At 42.9% G+C, this 21,167-nt stretch overlaps 1 protein-coding gene across 1 annotated transcript in view; it reads right to left on the bottom strand.

Annotated features, from left to right (window-relative positions):
* Positions 1 to 16,976: 16,976 nt before the first annotated feature.
* Positions 16,977 to 21,167, bottom strand: part of Pkhd1 (polycystic kidney and hepatic disease 1 (autosomal recessive)) — a 276,147-nt gene continuing 271,956 nt past the window's right edge. The window contains exons 62-63 of the mRNA XM_013019158.1: positions 18,305 to 18,412; positions 16,977 to 17,063 (exon numbers count right to left, since the gene is read on the bottom strand). Coding sequence (XP_012874612.1) covers positions 18,377 to 18,412 — 36 coding nt within the window. The 3' untranslated portion in view covers positions 16,977 to 17,063; positions 18,305 to 18,376. The remainder of the gene's footprint in view (positions 17,064 to 18,304; positions 18,413 to 21,167) is intronic.

The following is a 21,167-nucleotide window of genomic DNA, read 5'->3' as shown; positions in this document are numbered from 1 at the left end:
CCCACGGTTGTTAGTTCACAGATCTCTGGGGGGTGGGAAGCTGCAGAAGTAGCTTCTGAGCAGTAGCTTCTCTTCTGAGGATCTCACGGGAATAGGCTTCTCTCTGGGGCTTTGGTAAAGAGCTGGATTTTGTGAACGTACGCAGACAGCCAAGGGAGCTAGCTCCCTTGCCCAGGTAGGACTGAAGTCTCTCTTTCCCTCCTGTCTTCTGGGGGCCTCTCAACTCCTTCAGGCCACTACCTCCTCTGCCAGGAAACCTCCTGCATCTTCAAAGTGCTAGTGATACTCAGAGGCCTTCCTACGACTGGAGTAAGTCTGTCCTCTCCTGCCGTCTGCCAGAAGAAATTCTCTTTGCAAACAATCTCGTGAAGTTAGCCCCATGCAAACAATCCCTCCACCTGGAGATCAGCTGATATGTGAGCGAGATTACCTTTGCAGGAGCCCTTTGGCACCGAAGGCAATCGCTTCCCAGATAGGAGCCAAGTGTCCAAGCTCAGGGAAGCCCCCTTAGCCACTGTCCCCTGTAGAGACATGCGTGCCCTCAGAGGGGACAGGTGGGATGGATACTTGCTGATGGCCAGGCCAGTGGATGGCTTCTAGGACAGATGGAGACCCAGAAGTAAGGAGAGCCAAGCGGAAGCAGAGAGAGGTACCATGACCCCAGAGACCCCCATGCCAGGAAGGCTTTGTAAAAACTCAGAATAGGGATTATTGGACAAAGGGAACCAACAGTCATCTGAGAAAATGAGGATCCACTGGATCAGAAGATATCAGCATCACATGTTGACAAAGGTTTAATGTATGTCCTTCATACAAACAAAACAAGATCTAAACCTGGGGGCTTGGAGAGCCAGACCTCACTGGAAAAGCGTTTGTTCACCGAGCATGCAGAAGGCCCTGCATCAGACTCTGGTACCAGAAAAAGAAAAGAAAATTAGAACTGCTTGTCATTGATCAGAAAGGAAGTATCAGTGGCCAGTTTATAAATTCCTGCTACCTCAAAGGGATTCCCAATATGGTCGGCAAAGGGGGGATCTTAACGCTGCTGCCTCTGTTAGCCTATGGATGGTCTAGAGAGTGTGTCCAGTCAGCAAGCCGGTCCATTCTCCCAGCCTCCTGGACTCCCCGCACCCGTGAAAAGGCAGCTGGAGATGGGCGAGTCCAGAGCGAACAGCGTCTGGGGCAGTATAGGCTGAAGAGCCATCCGCCTATCTCAGACCTAGCTATCTATCTAAGACCTATTTAAGACCTATCTATCTGAGATCTATCTCAGAGCTATCTAAGATCTATTTCTCTAGGACCTAAGATTGCTCTATCTATCATCTATCTATCTATCTGATGGATCTCTGGGTCCATCCCTGCCCCGTGTTTTTAAAACAACACCTGAGGAAAGGAGAAAATTTTGAATGATCTTACCCTTACACCATCCATGAAATATGACCACAAATTACATGGCAGCATATGTAAACAAGATCAAAGCACATAGTAAACTAGGATGTAAACAGTCATCTCTGAACATAGCCAGCCACCTAAGCAGAAAGAGGAGCCTAAAGAATGGTCACATTAGAAATACAAGCTAAAGACGTAGCAGCACACAAGGAGGAAGAGGAGGAAGAGGAGGAGGAGGAGGAGGAAGAGGAGCAGGAGGAACAGGAGGAGGAGGAGGAGCAGGAGGAGGAGGGGGAGGAGCAGGAGGAGGAGGGGGAGGAAGCGAGGAAGCGGCTGAAATCTTCATGATATCGACTGCTATTTTTTTTCCCAAGAAATCAGACTCTTCCTCTCGGGCTTGATCTGTGGCGGCAAGGAGCTTCCTTCCGTCTGACCCCAGTCGAGGTTGAAACCACTTCTACCAGCGCGTCATACAATTTCACAGATTCCACACGGTTATTAATTATTCATCTGCCTGTTATTTCCTGTATTCAACAGCCATCATTCATCACTGATGAGCCCAGGATCTGGGCGAGCACCGGCCTCGCGTATTCCATCCTTTCTCCCGGGTACCGCTCCATCTCCACGCAGCTCCTCTCTCCCGACTTCGCACTTCCCTTTCCTTCCCTGTGTAGGTTTCTTCTCTTATTAGAACGTTATTTTCCCAAGCTTTGCAATGTATTATGCCTTATCACACATACAAAAAAAACCCCTAAGCAACAGAGAGAATTATTTAGGGATGATTGGATTTCTAGAGAATTAGCCACGTATTTAAAATACTATTGCTTAATCATTCCGAGACATGAACAAAATCCACATTCATTCCTGACACCTTCTCTAAGACAAGCAAGTCAGAAAAGACTGAGAGGTTTCCATCATTAGGCAAGCAAAGCTTATGATGAAAATATTTTAGGGCTGGAGCTATATAGCTCAAGTGATAGAGTACCTGCCCAGCAAGTGTAAAACCCTGACTTCATCCCCCAGTACCAACACTCCAATTTTTTTCCATGTATAAAAGTCATTTTCCATGACAAAGGCCACAGAAAAAAATATATTTACACACACACACACACACACACACATACATGTGTGCTTATCCTTAAAAAAAACCGCTACATGATGTATTTCAACATACTCAGCTCCAATCAAAACAGTCAATCGGCAGCGAATTAAGTAGAGATGTAGAAGGTCAGTGTGTTTTCAAAAGAAGAAACACAAATATGAGAAGGATAAGTTAAGACACTCTGTGGCTGAGATTCTTGCCCAATTCTCCAAGAATTTAGATATGAGAGACTAGGAGAAGCAGGAGGGTGTGGGAGTATATGAAGTTTCGTGCTCTAGACATCACAACACAATGCCATGTCGAGTTTTCAAACCTTTAAAGCAACAATATAAGGAAGTACTTGTGACTGCACTTTAAGGGGGTGTCTTACTCCCGAGTCTCACAAAATGCCCTAGCTTGGGTGGTGCAAACCAACAAACAAACGTGTATTACTCACCATTCTGAAGGCTAGAAGATCAGAGGTCCACACACTCAGCTCCTGTTTGAGGCTTTACTTCTTACTATGCCCTCACAGGGTGCACAGAGAGAGAGAAGAGAGAGGGAGGGAGAGAGAAGGAGAGAGGGGGAGCAAGGGAGGGAGGGAGGAAAAGAAAGGAGGGAGAAAGTCAGAGAACCTCAAATCCCTTCCTCCTTCCCTAAGACCTCAGCCTCCTGACCTAATCTGAGTCTAATCATCTTCTAAAGGCCAACACCTGAATACCATCACATGACCACCTAAGCGTCTACACCTGCAGGCAGGGAGGACGCCCAGGCTTTCCGTTTAGAGCTGGAGGACAGCTTGGAAACCTGGATTAAATCCCTATGTTTGGTTGTTTCAGTAGCCAAGGACATGAACGTGGCATAAGAGACCATCCAAGGCCTGGGCCTTCGCCCTAGAGCATACTGAGAAGACATACGCAGTGATGCACAAGGAAGCCCAGGAGAAAAGAAAAGGCCAAGAGAGCAGAGTGGAGTCTGAGGAAGAGAGAGAAAGGCTGGCTTTGCTGCTGCTGAGTGGTCAGACAAGGTAAAGAACTGGCAGCAGAACTGGTGGTGACGGCCACAGAGCCACCTCTGCTCTGTGGAAGAGCAGAATGACTCGCTGAAGTGCCAGTGGACTGAACGTGAACGGAGGGATAAGAAAACGTATGAACCATAGGTTTTCAAGCATTTTCTTTTCTGTAATAGAAGCAGCAGGATGGAGGAGGACTTTAAGGGACCTATGGAATCAAACAGTATTTCTTTTTGCTTTTCTCTTTAGGGTGGGATCTAATTAACTGTGCTGGACAGGCGTGGGGATAAACAAGTGGGTGGGCAGAGAATTCTATTGTTAGAAATAGAAATGATCATTGAGACAGATTCTATGGTCTAGAACAGAAAGAAAATACACTTGTGGGGAGCAGGATCTCATCATTGCTATAATCATATTTCTGGCCCAAACATATATTACTTCTGTGGTTGTCAGAGCTCTAGATAAGCACCGAGGATCATACAGCCATGTAAAAATTTAAGAACATTTTGGAGCATTTTAATTTTCAAGCCATACCTATTATTGGCTAACTAGAGTCCACAGCCTCATGACATTAGGAGTCTCATTCTCTGCAGCCTCTTCATAAATGTGCATTGGTAACTGCGCACGAGTCCACTGTTCTCTTCTGTGTCAGTCAGCTCCTGGCATTGAATTAGAACGAGTTCTTGCAGGTCTGTCTGGGACTCCTTGGTGGAGTGCTGGCCTAAGGCATAACATGTCCCAGTGCACCGGTGCATCTTGAGATCACACCTGACTTACAGTTCGTGTTTGCTTATGCAGGGGATGGGCAAGTGGCTCTTCTATACCTGGATTATATCGAGATGCTCAGGCCCCAGACACATACATTTCTTTTCTTACAGAAAGCAGCCCTGGCGATGGGTGCCATCTAAGCATGGGGAGAGCTGATCTGACCACTTTTCCTCATCGTTAGACTTTGCTTTGCTCTTCCTTGGCCTTCTGGTGTATTCATCTTGTATGCATCATCTGACACCTTTCCTAGTTCTGTTTATGGATCTTAAGTGTTCTTACAAGGACTAAGAACATTTCTCTGTGTATATGTGTGTGATCTGAAAAATCTGCCCACTGCTAGGCACTCACAACTTGGAGTAAATATTTTCAAGTTTAATATGAGTTTATAAAAAATATGGAAATACAAAAGGTATCAAATTCAAAGCGCTAATCAATCCGTTTTCCAGGCTCTGTTCTCCACAGGTGACGACCGCACGGAATCCGCTTGGCTCTTGGCACAATTCATCTTTGCATAAACAAATTACTGATAAAAGCCCAGAACACACGAAGTTCACACAATTCGCTTTTTAAAAATGTAACCATACACCTGGAATAATTTTCTACATTGGTTCTTAGATGTATCACTAAGGGTGGAAATTACAGAAAGGGGTCACACACAGGCTTTTTTTTTTTTCAGTTTGCCTTTGACCATTGCAATTTTGGCCACAGATTCTATCATTTTCTACAAAGAAAATGTTTTCCAAAGAAAACTGACTTTCTTCCCTTGTTATGACTACTAACTTTGAAATAAAAGAGAACAATAGTAATAAATGAGATTATTTCAGGTTGAACTAAAATACGGCCAAAAATTCCACTGAATTCCAATAAATCTTAGAAAGCAAACCTGTACCTCAGAACAAACCATCTTCGAACAACCTATTCTTTTCTTGCATTGTTCCAAGCAAAGATAGATTAAGTTAGTTACTTATTTAAAAAAACATGATGATTGAAAAAGCTAAATGATATTTGTAAACATTCAAATCTCTGGGTCTTATCACTCACAACTTATTTAACTATATGCACAATATTTTATTCATTTTTAAATTTACATTCTGGAAATGTGACTTGTCTCTCAAATGCATGTGTAATTGGTCACAGTGCTATAATGTAGGTTGAAATTGTCTTACATTCAGCAGTGTTTAATTTCTTCTGCTTATGGCTTTTTAAAAATTGATGCTAAACACATTGCAAATTCCGGAAGCAAAAGATGGAATAAATGCATGAATTTAAAATGACACAATTAATTAAAATTCTTCACTATTATGACATATCCCGTTTCACAGAAGGTGGGTTGAATAATATTTGCATGTGATTTCCATTCCATTTCTCCATACTCATTTTCGCATCTCAGTGTACAGCGATTACATATATTTGCAGCCAGACGGTTAGAGGGAAGGGATTCATCCCAGTAAATCATCACTGAAAAGGAGGGGCCTGGAGAGACCTGGAATAATGATTGGTTCCCTGGTCAGTTACTTGGGCAAGCAGCTCACACGATGCACCTTGATCAGACAGGTTCAGTCTGGAAACCTCCCTGGTCACAGTGCCAAGAGCATAGAAAGAGGGTCTGAACTACACTGACCTCTCTCTCCATTTTGATACCCGCAAATATTTGTACACATTTTTATCTTTATTTATTTGACAAATAAGACTCAGGTTTATCACACATGACATGGTAATTTGAAAATTGTATATGTACTACAGTGCCATCACGCTAACTAACAGGTGAATCATCACACATACATACTGTTTTCTGTTTGTTTGGGTTTTGTTCTGTTTTGTTTTTTGGTGGGGAGAGTCCTTAAAATCTACAAACAAACATATTTTTGGACTCTCCTGGAGTGTCAGTATTCTCAGTCCCTTGGGAAGAAAGTTCATCATATACAGAAATGGGTAGCAAAGAGAGACTCTGAAATAACATTTTTCAATTATTTGTTTGTCCTATCAGCTCAGGTTAGGTGGAGTGAGACTCACTTTTCAACCCAGGTTCAGTGGATGATGGCTTTCTGACAGGATAGGCTCTAACGTCCAGACTTCACTAATTTAAAACTCAGCCACAGAAGAAGGCATTTTCTTTCTTTCTTCCAACTCAACAATAGGGCAGTCCTGTAGCCTTTGCAGACACTCAGAAATCCTGACTTGCATATTGGTAAATCTGAGAACTAATTTGTTTTTCTGGAAAATTCTCCTCTACCCTGCTGTCTTTGCTCTGTACTGAGAGAAGAAAGAGTTCTGTGTACCAAGCTAAGGAAACAGTCAAGGTGCTTGAAGTATTCTGTGTTTGAGTGGGTAATCTCTGTGTAAATGTACGAATGAGGTAAAGCCACCTTTCTATGGGTACTCCACGTATCAGTAGCACAACAGTTAATCCTTTTCTCTGTCATCTCTTCTCCCCCACTCAGTCTAGAGGGAGGGGCCAGTACCATCTTTCCTTTCTCTTTTCTGAGCACCTCTCTCTGTACATGGTCTCCTAAGGGAGTTAGCTGTTCAAGTAGAGGAGTAGCAGATAACCTACCTGACTACAACGATTATCTTTCTGCTCCCAGGACAATTTTTCTCCCAGTTGTAGTTTCCACCCAGCTTCTAAGAGAAAGAATGACTGGAAACTATCATTGTGTTTTATGGACAATTTTTCTTCCCCTAACAGTATTTTTACATCTTTGTCTTTAACCAAAACCTCGGCACAGCCCATGATAATCAACTGTAGCTTGGGAGAGCTGTTGGAGATCCCTCCATAAGACAAGCCCCCAAGCATGGCAGGGATCATTAATAATTGGTCTTGGTGTAAATCAGGATTACACACCCAAGGTGGCAAAACAGGAACATTCTTGCTCTACATGAAAGCCAAGTGAAAATTGAAAAGTGGGCTGGGTGCCGGTGGCTCACGCCTGTCATCCTAACTACGCAGGAGGCTGAGATCTGAGGATCACATTTCAAAGCCAGGAAAGTCCATGCGACTCTTATTTCCAATAAACCACTAGAACACCGGAAGTGGCGCTGTGGCTCAAGTGGTAGAGCTCTTGCCTTGAGCTGAAGAGTGCAGGGACAGCACCCAGGCCCAGAGTTCAAGCCCCATGACCAACCAAAAAAAAGAAAAGTGTTTCAGAACTCACTCGTCAGATGAGTGGGCTGCGACTCTCTCTCTCTCTCTCTCTCTCACACACACACACACACAGACTACATGCTCTGACACGCTCAGTCTACAAGCATTTATTTATACGGCTTCCATTCCTCCAGTGGGGGAAGGGCTTCCAGTCCAACGTCCTCATTCAGGGTCATCCACAGGCCTCGGCTGCCCTGCTGGACACCTGCAGAATCTGTGCTCCTGCTCCCGGTGCCCCGCCCCAGCTGGCTCGCAGCTGCTGCCTGGCTGCCCGGAGGCCGGCCGCTCCCTCTCAGTCCCACCTGTGTGGCCCAGGCACAGCACGCCTTCTTCTCTTGGGAAAGACCCAAGCTGCTTCTCTCCTGGCTCCCACGACTCGGCCCCGGCCACAACCACCTGTCCTGTCTGCGCTCAGGGCATCGTAAGAGGAGCAGCTGATCTCGGCCTGCCAGCTGGTATCTGGGCAACTGCTGCTGCACCTCCTTCCAGTCCCGGGTCATCTTCTGGGCGCCCCTGGGAGGGGCGTCCGGTCACCCTGGGGGCCGGCACGGTGGCCTCGACTTCCCGAGCAGGATCCTGGCCCACCTTCCTTCTGGACACCCCATCCAGGGACCGGAGAAGGCAGTGGTTTGGGGCCACCTTCAGCCTCAGGTCTGTGAAGAGAGACACAGAGGGAAGTCATGCAGCCAGCTTGCAGTCTGTGGAGTTCACATTGCACACTTTAGCATTCCCAACAGTACAACGCCACATAATCAAAGACTGAATCGCTCCAAATACTTCAATAATAATCAAGTGATCGAAGATTGAATGGTATCTGCCTATCGATTTCCAAATGTCTTCAGAAATGCTTTCCCTAAAAATAAAGTTTTGTATCTCAGATCTGATTTACAATTAATACTGACTACCCAGAAAGCTGGATAATGCTACTTTTTAGAAAAACTCCCACCCCTACATTAAGCAATGTGAATTATAAAAACCAGACTTTGTTCAAAAAGAAATGTACTCTTTACCTGATTTCTCTTTTACCCCTCTGTGCATCATCTTTATAATAACAATAAAGAAAAGACTTTTCAAAACAGTTTTAGCCAATATTTTGGCTTTTAGGGACTAAGTTACAATATAAATAGCATGGAGTTTATCAAACATGAATACGAACATATGTACAGATAAAAGAAATATACAAATAAGCACTTATCTACATGCACGCATGAAGATCTATTGGACCTGAATGATAAAATTAGGGTTTCTGTTCTCTTTTGCCTGTTGTGTGACTTTCATTTTGTCACTTAGAATCTATAGTTTCTTGTATAATTTTATAATGTTCTCAGATGTTACTTAATTTTCTGACATGTGGTTCATTTTAATCATCTTGTTTTACTTACTGTTTGGTTGCCTGGATATTGCACTGTATTTTATTTTCCAGTTAGAACTGAAAATAAACTCAGAAGAGTGCAATATTGGTAAGCTTAGCATCTAGGCATTTTTGTCCTCACATTCTTTGGAGATTATATTATATATAAGCATTTAATAATGTGATCACACCACATGTAAAGTGTTAACTAGCTTCTCAGTGTGGAGTGGGCATATAAGTAAAAAGAAATCAGATTTTACTGACCCAGTAGTCAGGCTTACAGCGTTCAAATTGTTAAATATGTAAATATGGTCCCCCAAAGCTACACAACATAGTACAGACTTAGAATCAAAGGCATGGGTTAAGTCTCTTACTTGGTCTTTTCCTTGCTGAATAAGTGTATAAATTATACCTAATCACACTGCCCCTCTAGTTCCCCATGTGTCAAATGGTAACCATGTTAAATATCTCCCTCACAGGTTGTTTGAGGGTAAATAAGATAAAGAAGCAGGCCAAGGACTGCCCAGAACCTACAACATGAAGAAGACAATGACAACCATGCGTGACACCACCATCATCGCCAGCATCCATCATATTGCTAATGCTGACTTCACATCCCTACCTGCCATGCATACACTGGAATTGTTTACTACTGTCCTCACTTTATCAGCAGAAAAACTTAAAGCTGGATGTGTTGGCACAAGCCTGTATGTAGTCCCAGCTACAGGAGGCTGAGTTGGGAGACTGTCTTACACTCAGGAGATGGCGGCCAGCTTGGACAACAACTGAAACCCTATCCTAAAAATTAAAAATAAATACAGAAATACATACCCTAGTTTAATCAGACATGATCTGGCTCAACCACTTGACATAATTATTAAATCACATCTATAGGCATATATGTATACATATTCGACTCATCCCTGAGGAAGAATTAATGGATGGATTTGGGAGGGTGCAAATCATATTGAGTGTGGTATGGCCAGGCTCAGAAAGACAAAGGGTGCATTCTTTTCATATGCGGATGTTGGGCCTAAAATATAAACATATGTAAACATGTACGGGATTCTATGCGTGTCTACATGATCCAGATGGCTAAAGTATTCAAATACGGTAGACACAGGAATGAGACCCCATCGCATAACCCCTTTGAACAATTAAAAGGCAGCTTAACAAAATAAATACACAGAAGCTGAAATGGGTCTTGACTATGGAGTGGGGACTAATGGGCAGGGTGGACAAGTGGACAGGGTGGAGGGTGAGGACAGCCATCATTCTCAGTATAGACAGGGACAGGAGAGCTCCACTGCAGAGAGACAGGCAGAGGAAGCGATGGCGGGTGGGGAGTGGGGGAGGAGACGCACGGTGCCCAATTCGGGATGGATTAGATGGAAATTCCCCCATACGAGGATTTGAAGATAAACGGGAAAGAATGAAGGTAATGGAGTTGTAAGATCACACCAGAAGCAGGAAGGTCTCTTATTGACTTGATGGAACTCAAGGTGGTTTCTTTTTGGCTCTGGAGTCTGTTGGCACCACCACACAATACAGTGTGACGTTGAACACAGCAAAGGGGAACTAATGGATGTAGGCGCGTGTGTCCTGTCAAGCAGTGTCTTATCTAACCCTTGTGGTTTTCTTATCATTTTTTTAGAACAGGAAACCAGGCATCAGGGGCTCCCGCCTCAGGAGGCTGAGATCTGAGGATGAAGGTTCAAAGACAGGCAGATAACTCCATGAGACTCTTCACTCCAATGGAGCAACAAATCTGGAACCCGGGAGTGGGAGGCCTCACCTCAACCCAGTACTGGCTCCAGAAGACAAGAAAGCGGTTGAAATCTGCCATGGCATTTGGGAGGAAAGTGGTATGGAATTCAACAATTTCCACTTGGATTTCAGCTGAGGTGAGCAGCTATTGTGTCGGTGCCAGCCTCTGAGTTCAGAGCAGAAGACACAGATAAACCAGCCAGGCCATTCAGAGTGTGTGCCCAACATACGAATTAATGTCTGGACAAAGCCATGCCGTTCCTTTCTCCTCTCTCCCTTCCCACAATTCTCTGACCTGGCATGTCCCAGCCACAGACACCTTCCCGTGGGATGACTCTGGCTCAGCGCTGGAAGAACTTTCCAGTTACCCGAGTTTTCCTGTAGGATGGGCGATTCCTTGCAGAAGCGTTTCTTGACAGCTCAACAGCATTGATTTGTGCCTGGATACTGGGCCTGAGCAGCTACTCTGTCATTGGTCCCTTAGTCCTGAGTGACAGCCTCATTTTCCGCTCAGGACTCAGAATGCCTTCAGGGAAAGAACTACTTTGTGCATGTGACCTTTCCTCTTCATTCTGCATTGTTCTGTGCCCAACACTGACCTTGGTACCATCTCCACAATAACTACTCTCACCGGGAAGAAAAGGCACAGTTTATCGACACCAACAAATACATTTTCAGAGAGAAGGAAACTTTTCCAAGGACCAAAAGAAAATGGCTTTGAATTTTAATCTCCTGGTAAAACCAACAGCATTTCATGTGACAGGCCTCAAACGGTCCAGGTCACCATCTGCCATTCATTGACAATAGTGATGTCCAGCTTGGGAGAGGCCTTCACTGGAAATCTCACTCCTTCCTTCCCAGTCTGCCTCTATTCGCAAGGGACAAACGGAGGCCTGGCTCTCTTTCAAAGACCTCCCCCCTACATACTTTTAAGCCACCCATAAATTATGTGCACGGGAGCTCCGGCCAGCCACGCACATGACAGAGTCCCCAGCTGCAAAGCCAGCTCCCTGTGGAAGGTGCCGGGCAGGCCGCCGCCCCGCTGAGGGGCTGTAGACAGAACTAAGTCAGCACACATTACGTGTCAGCGCCAACATCAGAAGGAACTGCCACCTTTGATCTCAGACCTCCACAGGAATCTCAGATCTCAGACAAATTAGATAAAAAATGAATTGATCGCCGATACCCATCCTAAGGCGCTCAGTGGCGCATGTGAGTTTTAGGGAAGGAAAGGGTGGGTTGTGTGATCACACAGGAATCCCCAGGCCTCCTCTCACCTCCTTCTTGGTGGCTCCCAGAACACGGGAACTCCATCTCACCACCACCCCTGGGCCAGGCTTCTTAGAGTCAGTCTGGTTGGTGGGCTTCATGGAGTGTCAGTGAATGGGATACAGTATGGAGAACAGACCCCTTCTGTGTCTAAAGGAGGGCTCACTGGTGCAGACCCCCGCCAAGGCTCCTCCAGTCAGTCAGTCAACACTTTCCACTTCTCCATAAACCCCTGGGTGTTCCAAAACCTTCAGCAACAGCACATGCATGACAATTTTTAATAAACATATCTGTCATTTTTAATAAGCATTTCTCAGGTTGTTTATGTGCCTATTTGTCAACCCAACAGTTACAACAATTAGACAAGGATAAAAGGGAAGAACATCTTTTTTTGTCTTCTTTGTTTTTTTCTTCCCTGGGATTTGAACTCTGGGCCTAAGCACTGTCCCTGAGCGTTTGTGCTCAAGGCTAGCACTCGACCATTTGAACCACAGCTCCACTTCTGGCTTTTGAAGGTGAACTAGAGATAGGATTCTCACTGACTTTCCTTCCCGAGCTGGCTTCAAACCATAGTTCTCAGATCTCAGCCTACTGAGTATCTAGGATTACAGCTGGAGGCCACTGGAGCCTGGCCAGAAAATCTTATTTTTGATTTCTCACTTGTGCCATAAATGATCTACATTTTCTTGTGTTTTTTTTTCTGACACTTTAAGGATATGTTTTGGTCAACGTCATTTAGTTCATTTGTGTACCTGGAATCCATTAATTAATGTTCTAAATACTCACATTTACTAGCTCCATATATGTTATTTTTCTAATGTATAAAATTATAAATATAATTTAACATATAATATAATCATATATTATATATTCCTGTGCCAGTATCACAATGTCTAAAGAACAGTGACAGATACTACCATCCTACTGGAGCTACACATTCCCACTACCATGAAAGCAATTGAATCAATTTATTCTAGAAGATTGTCGTTCTATCATTGGTCTATTCTTCCTAGGGAACTTTTCAAATCATCATATGCCATTTTAAACTATAGAAAATTATTGAAACTGCATTAATATCAAGTTCATTTGGGGACACTAAAATCTCTGACATATGAGTAAGTTTAATTACAAATATAATTTCCTTTATAGGCAGGTCTTCTTTTATTCAGTAAAATATAGCTCGTATTATGGGTCTAATATGTCTCTAACATTTTTTCATGATTGCATATCCCTTTGCCACTACTGTGTTGTCTAGTTCATGATATTTCCTAACTATACACTAGTTATACTATCTATCTAGTTTCTGTTACTAAAATTAAATACCTCAGGCAGGCTAACTTTAAAAAGAAGCTTGTTTAACACTTATATTACCTTTTGTAGTCTGAAAATATGTTTTAACAAGTTATTCAAGTAGTTAGAAATTATAGTCATTAATAGTTGATTTTTTTTGGTCGGTTGTGGGGCCTGAGCTCTGGTCTGGGCGCTGTCCCTCAGCTCTTCAGCTCAAGGCTAGCGCTCTACCACTTGAGCCACGGCGCCACTTCTGGCTTTTTCTGCTTATTTGAGTGCAGATTAATGAAACCCAGGGCCTCATGCATGCAAGGCAAGCACACTACCACTGAGCCACCTTCCCTGCCCCAATAGTTGAAATTTTTATGTTATTAGAGAATTCCCACATCTACAAATGATCACCAGACTTGTCATTTTAATTTTGTTTTGTATCTGGTTTCATTCATTATTATAAAATGGGTTATGAAATCCTAAGAATGAATTATGTGTTTTGACTTTATTTGAGCAGGAGAAATTTCTTAAATAGCATGTGATTGATATATATATATACATACATACATATATATGTGCTATTTATTAATGATTTCCAAATTTAGATCTATTTCCCTGGGAGCCTGGAAAAAAATCTCAGCTGTCTGGCACTTCCCTGCTTCTAAACATCTTATTGCCATCCCTCTCCAACCATGTCCCTGGCATTCTTGTAGATTTATACATAAGAAAGGCAAATTTGCAGGTGGTCCTTTTAACTGTATGTTCACGGAACACATCATGGAGTCAATAGGTCTCTAATGTAGTAGAGATTTTTTAAAAAACCACCCTGGAGTTGGTGGTCATGAACACATGGACACAGCGGCCCATCTTTTGGCATCCCAGTCTGCCAACACTGGGTACTCAGATTCCACAAAGAAACAAGGGAAGCCACAAGACAAGGGATTGGGGAAGGCATCTCTAAGATCTGAGGAGTGTCTGTCTTGCAAAGATAAGGGAGGAGACTGGCCAGGGGACAGGCACCTGCTAACACCACGCATCATCCATCAGAAGGACCCAAACCACGTGCACAATCATTTCTGATGTCAATTGAGACCCCCATAAACACTTGATGACTTTTTTTAAGAATGGGAAGTGTTTTGTTCTTTTTCCCTTTTTCCCAGCAGTTGTAAGAGGGATTGGAATCCGAGGATCTTTAAAAATGGAATGGAGAGAGAATAAATCCTTTCTTCTCAATCTTGCTCATTCCCTTCATCGAAACTGCCAGTGGTTTTATCTCATAAAACCCCATGGTGAGAGATATACTAAGATTAGAGAAGACACACAATCTATACCAAAGGAAAAGATGAACGCAGTGGCTATATGACACGCAAAAGTGTTAAGTAAACATGAGAAGAGTGTTGTAAATGTTGATTTGAGGGAAAGACTTCTAGATCAGGGAATAAGAAAAGGTGTTTAATGTGGGGTTGGGAGGAATGGACAGGCTAGATATCTGAGTTTGTTGGAGAATCGCATGCTGAAATAGGAGAACATTATCCTGGAGGGATGGGAGGAACAGACCCTGGCCAGCGGGGTATTACATGTGAGTCTAGTCACAGTAGAGCACCAGTGGCTCGCACCTGTAATTCTAGCTACTCAGGGGGCTGAGCGCCGAGGATCAAGGTCTAAATTCCTGGCATATATGTGCTCATGCATAGGTCCTTCAACTCCTTACTATACTAAATGTGGTATGTTCACTAAACAGGAACTCAGAGCCACTAAAGCTTGAGTTCATTTTCAAGCAGAAAATACAATGATGGGCTTAGAAAAGAAATGGAAATATCCTGCTGTTCATGACATACATTTTCACTTATTTCAGGGAATGATAGGAGTAGCTTTCCCATGCTACATATATATATATAAAATATACACACATACATATATATATATATATATATATATATACATACTTGGCAAAGCCATCTTGTGTTCTAGTTGTGGCCTATTTTATATATCCTCAGTAAGACAAAGGCAAAACATTGATCTGAGGCAAATGCTTATCTTTTCTCTACTTAGACAGATCCCAACAGCAAGTTATCCATATAACAAGTAAAATCACCCGGCACAATGCACAATATAAGAAAACAATACACTTATTCTAAAAGTACAACTAAAACAAAGCAGAGTTCAGCCAAGCTGACTCCTTTCTTGAGGGATTGATACTAAATCTAATCTATATAGCAGGTATTTGGCAACCAGGCTCTCTGCTTTCCCCAGTTCAATAACATTGCCAAACTGGTAACTTTGCTATATATAGCTAAGGGAAAAATGATATGCCTATATGCTGCTTTTCCCTGTCCTCTGTGAAACAAACTCAAGTGTTAAACCAATAAGAGTCTACCAACAAAAATAGATAAAAGCCAAGTCAAATAAGTGACTACTAGTTAAGTGAACTGGGTGAGCCAGTCTTCCTGTACTGGGGTATAGCGTCCTTGGGGAAAAGCAGCAACGCTTGAGGAGGGGCTGTAAGGTATATTGCTCCAGGGGAGACAGCTCACCCACAGGGGCCCTGCTAGCTCACCTTCTCCCACCACCGCGCAGTCCTTTGCCGTCCCTTCTTGTGATCCTTGGCGCCTGGCTGAGACTCGGATATGATGGTCTGAATCATTCATCTGAGATTCAGGTGTCTCTTCTGGCTTTGTTTCTGCATCAATGAAAGCAAACTGCTGTTGTTGCTTCCAATGAAAAGAACAGTTTTGTTCATAACTGGGCACTAAGGCTTAAGACGTTTGCTGGGTAAAATTCTCCCCCACCATGTGATCTACGTGAAGCCAAATGTATAGAACTTATGGTGTGCTTTAGAAACAAACTTCCCTGCCCTCACTGGCATAGTGGCATAGCAATTTACTGTCCAAAATGCAGAGGGGGAGAAGGGGAGAATACAGTCAAGAATTCAATGTATCGCCTACAACATTAAAAAGAGCAAGGAGCAGATAGGGGAGGGATGAGTGAGAATTATGAAAAGTATTGTATTCATAAACTGCTCTGTTAAATGGCAACTCCTTTGCACAACTACTTGAAGTAACACATAAATAAATGGAAAAAAACTTTATTGTCCAATATAATAGGGACCACATGTGCTATTGAGCACTTGAAATGTGACTAGGTTGAACTGAGGTATTTATTTTCTAAGAGTAAAACGCACATGAGGGGAAATGTCTGCATATATATATATATATATGACATTTAACACATATATATTTTATGTGTGTGTATATACAGATACACACTACACACACACACACACACACACACACACACACACACACACATAATTAATTAGGATAAATGTCCCCTGGACAAATACTACATGCCTCACATTTACAGCATGTTCTAGTTCTCTTGGACCAAGCTCATTAACCTGCTGGCAGTGCTTTTTTCATCTTTTCAGTTGAAATAGTCACGTATTTAAAGGAAGTGTAGAAGGAGGGCATGTGGGTTTTCACCAAGCCCCTCGACTGCACAGTGTCTCCTGGAGCTCCAGACGGAAGGGATGCCGTGCTGCACGGGGTCTGAGCTGGGAGAAACTTCCGGAGAAGAGGGGGCACCGTTGTAACTTGGGGCACATAGGGTGACATTACTGGGGGCTGCTGGAAACTTCCACAGGTGGAGCCCTTGGGGCTGTGGTCTCCACGCGCTCTTATTGTGCAGGAGGCTGATCTCAGCTCTGCGATATTCATCAAGCAACTACGCTCCACTCTCCAGCGGGAAAGCTCATAAAATGTCTTTCTTTGGAAGAAAGAAAGTAATCATTGACACATTTGTACATGATCTTAAAGATACGTTTACTCAAAAGGAAATCACGTACTTCTGCTTCTACTTCTCTTGAACCAGCAGCACAGCAGACAGCACAGAGCCAGCCAGGAGATGACAGCACACAGCACCGCGGCCAGAGCCACGGCGGACCGCTCCTTCCCCGCCACCCACAGCACAGCAAAGGGCGCGGACCGGGCTGTGAAGTTGACTCCTGGTTAAAAGAAACCAGTTTGCATCATGCTTCAAGGAATACTAAGATGCTGAAACTACCGTGGAAAAGGCCTGCTTCCAGCAGTGCCTGGCAATAACAAACACTTAGTGAGTGTTTAGTGAATTAATAATACACTCCTTGGAATATTCCTTGTACATGTGAAAACAGAGCCCAGTGACTTTTGGAGGGATGGGTGGGGTGAGGGGAGATGAAGGTGGAGGTTGACGGGAGAGCTGACACTGCTCATTGATGGAGATGCACTGCACACACAAATGATAAGTTAACTTGACACTCTGTGCAACTGCTTAAAGATAAGTTTTAGGGCTGGGAAGGTGGCTCAGTGGTAGAGCGCTTGCCTTGCATGCCTGAGGCCCTGGGTTCGATTCCTCAGCACCACATAAGCAAAAAGAAAAAAGCCAGAAGTGGCGCTGTGGCTCAAGTGGTAGAGCACTAGCCTTGAGCTGAAGAGCTGAGGGACAGCGCCCAGGCCCAGAGTTCAGGCCCCATGACTGACCAAAAAAAAAAAAAAAAAAAGATAAGTTTTAAAACATTCAAAAGGAATCAAGAGCCAGGCACTCATGTCTGTAATCCCAGCTATTTGGGAAGCTGAGGTCTAGAAGATCACTTTTCAAAGCCAGCTCAGGGAGAAAAGTGCTTGTGATTCCCCGATTCCATTTCCAAGAATAACCAGCAAAAAGCCAGGCTGGAGGCATGGTAACGTGCAAGCTGAGCAAACTCCCACAAGTGCCGGCCCCTAGGACTGGCAGGAAAATAAAATACAATGTTAAATCAAGATTTATATCCCTGAAGAACGGTAAGGTTGAAGTAACAACACAAAACTTTACACCCAACATCCAACTGTGCTTCTAAATCACGAGGATGATAATAGGTATGCATTATCATGATATTCCTCAATATCCCAAGACTTTCCTATAATTTAAAGTATCCTGATAAATCCCTAACTAAATGTGATAGGAATAAAGAGAGAAGCAGCAAGTGAAACACACAAAGTAAAACTTTAACATCTAGAGGAAAGTGTACATTTTGCATTCTTGTTCTCTGTAAGTCTCTAGAGACTTAATTTCTACACGTGCTCTTTCTTCTCATGCTTTAATGATAATACCAAGTTCCCCTGTACTAGGATGACTTCTTATTCATGAAAGGAGTTTTTCCCATTATAAAGGAGAAAGGGTAACGTTTTCAAAAGAAGCAGATATAAAAGCAAACTGTGCTGCAGTTACCTGCAGGAGATGTCACAGTGAAAGTAAAGTGCCAGCTTGACCCAGAGACCAACACTGCCAAGTCAGAGAAGCTCACGTAGCCATCTTGAGTTTCTGCCCGAGTACACCCTATAACAAACACACACACACACACACAAACAAAAGATGGATGCTGGTTATCTACTCGAGAGCAACGCCACCTCTTCAAGTCTTCTGTGAAGATGGGAAAATAGACAATAAAGCAAAATGCTTTGAAAATTAATGGGGTTATCTAACCCATCAAGTTCATCTCAGACACGTCTTGGAACCAAATAATTCCAAATAGACTTATACCATGGCCATCTATTGAAAGCTTAACATGCCAGACACTCTGTCATCTGTATCATCATATACTATACAATAACTCTATAAAATATGCCATTGTCAATATTCTTATGTTTCTTTACAAGTTAATTGGTGCTAGCATTACAGCCCAAATTGATTTGATTTTCAAAGTTTGTGTTCTTAACCACTACTATATAGTGACTATTTGTTATTAAAAAAAAATATCTATCAAAGCAATGCCTGTGGATCAGGGAAATGTACAAGGGCCTGGGTTCAATCCCTGGAATCACCAAATACGATCTAGTGAAACACAAATGATTTTAGTTTCCTAAGGGATTCATACCTTCCTTTATTGGGGGGGTCTGTATTTATGCAGTAGAGTGAAGTTAGGCCAACCCGGGGAGACAGCAACTTATCAAGAAATCATGACTGATTTCTTTGTTATCATAACTTGGACTGCCTTGAGCCTCACTTTCCCTGAATCAAATGCAAAACAGAAACCTCACACTTCCTAACAATCAACCATCAGTGTGTAGAAAGGAAATGACATAGGAACCAATTCCCAATATCCTAAATTGTCTTCTGACTCGACTTTCCCTAAATTACTTTGCTCATTAACAGCTGCTACCCTCTACTCTAGAGCTGTCCCGTTGGTCACAATGGCAGACAAGGAGTGGGAAGAGGGGTATTTTAAAGTTTGTAAACTACTCTGAGATCTCCAAGACTGAAAAGGATGGTGGAGACGTAATATGCTTAGTGTGACATTTTTCAATTCAATTGCTTCATCCTTTTGTATAAAAGGATGTCTTTGCTCATCAATTTTGCAGCGCTAAGGAAAAAGTTTCTTTTCTGGAGACATCTTTTCTTTGATCTATTCAGAGTCCCAAGATAAATAAAATGCCCAGAAAAAAATTGAAATAAATAAGCCAAGAGACTCAAATAAATGGTAGGCGCTCAAGATAAATGCAGTTTATGTTCTTAAAAACCTATATGCATCAAAATTATGGTCAATAAACTCTTGCAAACAACGAACTGCCGCATACAGATGTTCGACACAAAATCGTTTGCTGCGGTTTTTCCTTTGACAAACGTCCTTATTGCCCCCATCTTTACAAGAATACAAAGCAGCATTTAATCGCAGCCTGTCCGCCCAGCACAGGGAGTCTGCCTCACAGAACAGCCGCCAAACTGCCTAATGGAAAGTGCTTCCGCACCAAATGGGTTTGCGTTTGTGTTAAATACCAGCTTGCCTTAGAGATCTCCACGAAGATTCTCATATAGATCTATGATATTCTCAGATTTGAAGCATATGTGCCCCAAAGCGGAAGCAGTGGCTGCCAAGGAGAGCACAAAAAAAAAGACTACAGGGCCCATCAAATGTTTGGAAATTGCTTTTATAAAATATACAAATGCCCTTGACAGGCTGTGTGATCAAGCTGGTTTTATAAAAAGGTACAGGTAAGAGGGCATTTGGGATTAGATCGGGGTGGGTTGAAATCAATTACCTGGCTACCGGGAAATGCCTGGATGTAATTCTGTAGAATCTATGGCTCCTAAAATACCAGTGCTTTTCTACAAGTAACTCCCCCCCCCAGCTTGCTATTCATGCCAATAAACCATTATATCATTGTTGTTGAGATACTATCTTTAAAAACATATTTTCTGCAATCATGACCTACAATCAAATGTCTGACTCTCTGGAGGACCCTTAAATGATTGTCTTGGGTGTATAAATCTATTTTTATGGTAACAACATCTTTTCTCATTGCGGAGAGTCTACTGCAGGAAAAGAAAAAGAACTTCAGATTAAATTTCAGACTAAAATATTTGGATGAGACATATAGAAACAGTTCTGCAGTTGTTCTCATTCTTTTGTCCAGGAGATCCTTAGTCATTCCAAATAACTTTGTTTCTATTCTTTGTCAAGTTAAAGAGAAATATTTTATGAGGGCTTCAAAAGAACTTTCAATCATATGAAAGAGGATGCTGGGATTTCTGTAGTCTGAGCATCCTAAACTAGAAAACTTCATTTTTCTGCCCTACTTCATAGCACGTGTCCATGTATGCAGACATGCACACACACACACACACACACACACACACACACACACACACCCTTTGTTCTTCTTTCTCATTGGATCTTTTTATTTTATTCTGTCAGTCATAGGACTTAAACTCACAGCCTGGGTGTTGTCCCTGAGCTTTTTCACTCAAAGCTAGTTCTCTACCAATTGAACCACAGATCCACTTTTGGATTTTGAGTGATTCATTGGAGATCAGAGTCTCATGGAATAATCTCCAGAGTTTCATGGACTTTTCTGCCCAATCCAGCTTCAAACTGTGATCCTCAGATCTCAGCCTCCTGAGTAGCTTGGATGACAGGCGTGAACCACCAGAGCCTGGCTACCTTTCTTTCTTAATGATCTGGTTTGTTTTTTAGAACTGGTATAGGGAATATTCGAAGGTATTCCTTTTTCCTTGGGATTTTAACCCTAACAAGTTTCTAAGTGTACCATTTAGGTAAAGAAATGGCCAAGAGTAAAAAATATGAGTTAGCAGT

Source organism: Dipodomys ordii, unplaced genomic scaffold, assembly GCF_000151885.1.
Source record: "Dipodomys ordii isolate 6190 unplaced genomic scaffold, Dord_2.0 Scaffold44, whole genome shotgun sequence".
NCBI lineage: Eukaryota > Metazoa > Chordata > Mammalia > Rodentia > Heteromyidae > Dipodomys > Dipodomys ordii.
The sequence above is the reverse complement of the archived record's forward strand: the minus strand, read 5'-3'. Positions and strand labels throughout refer to the sequence as shown.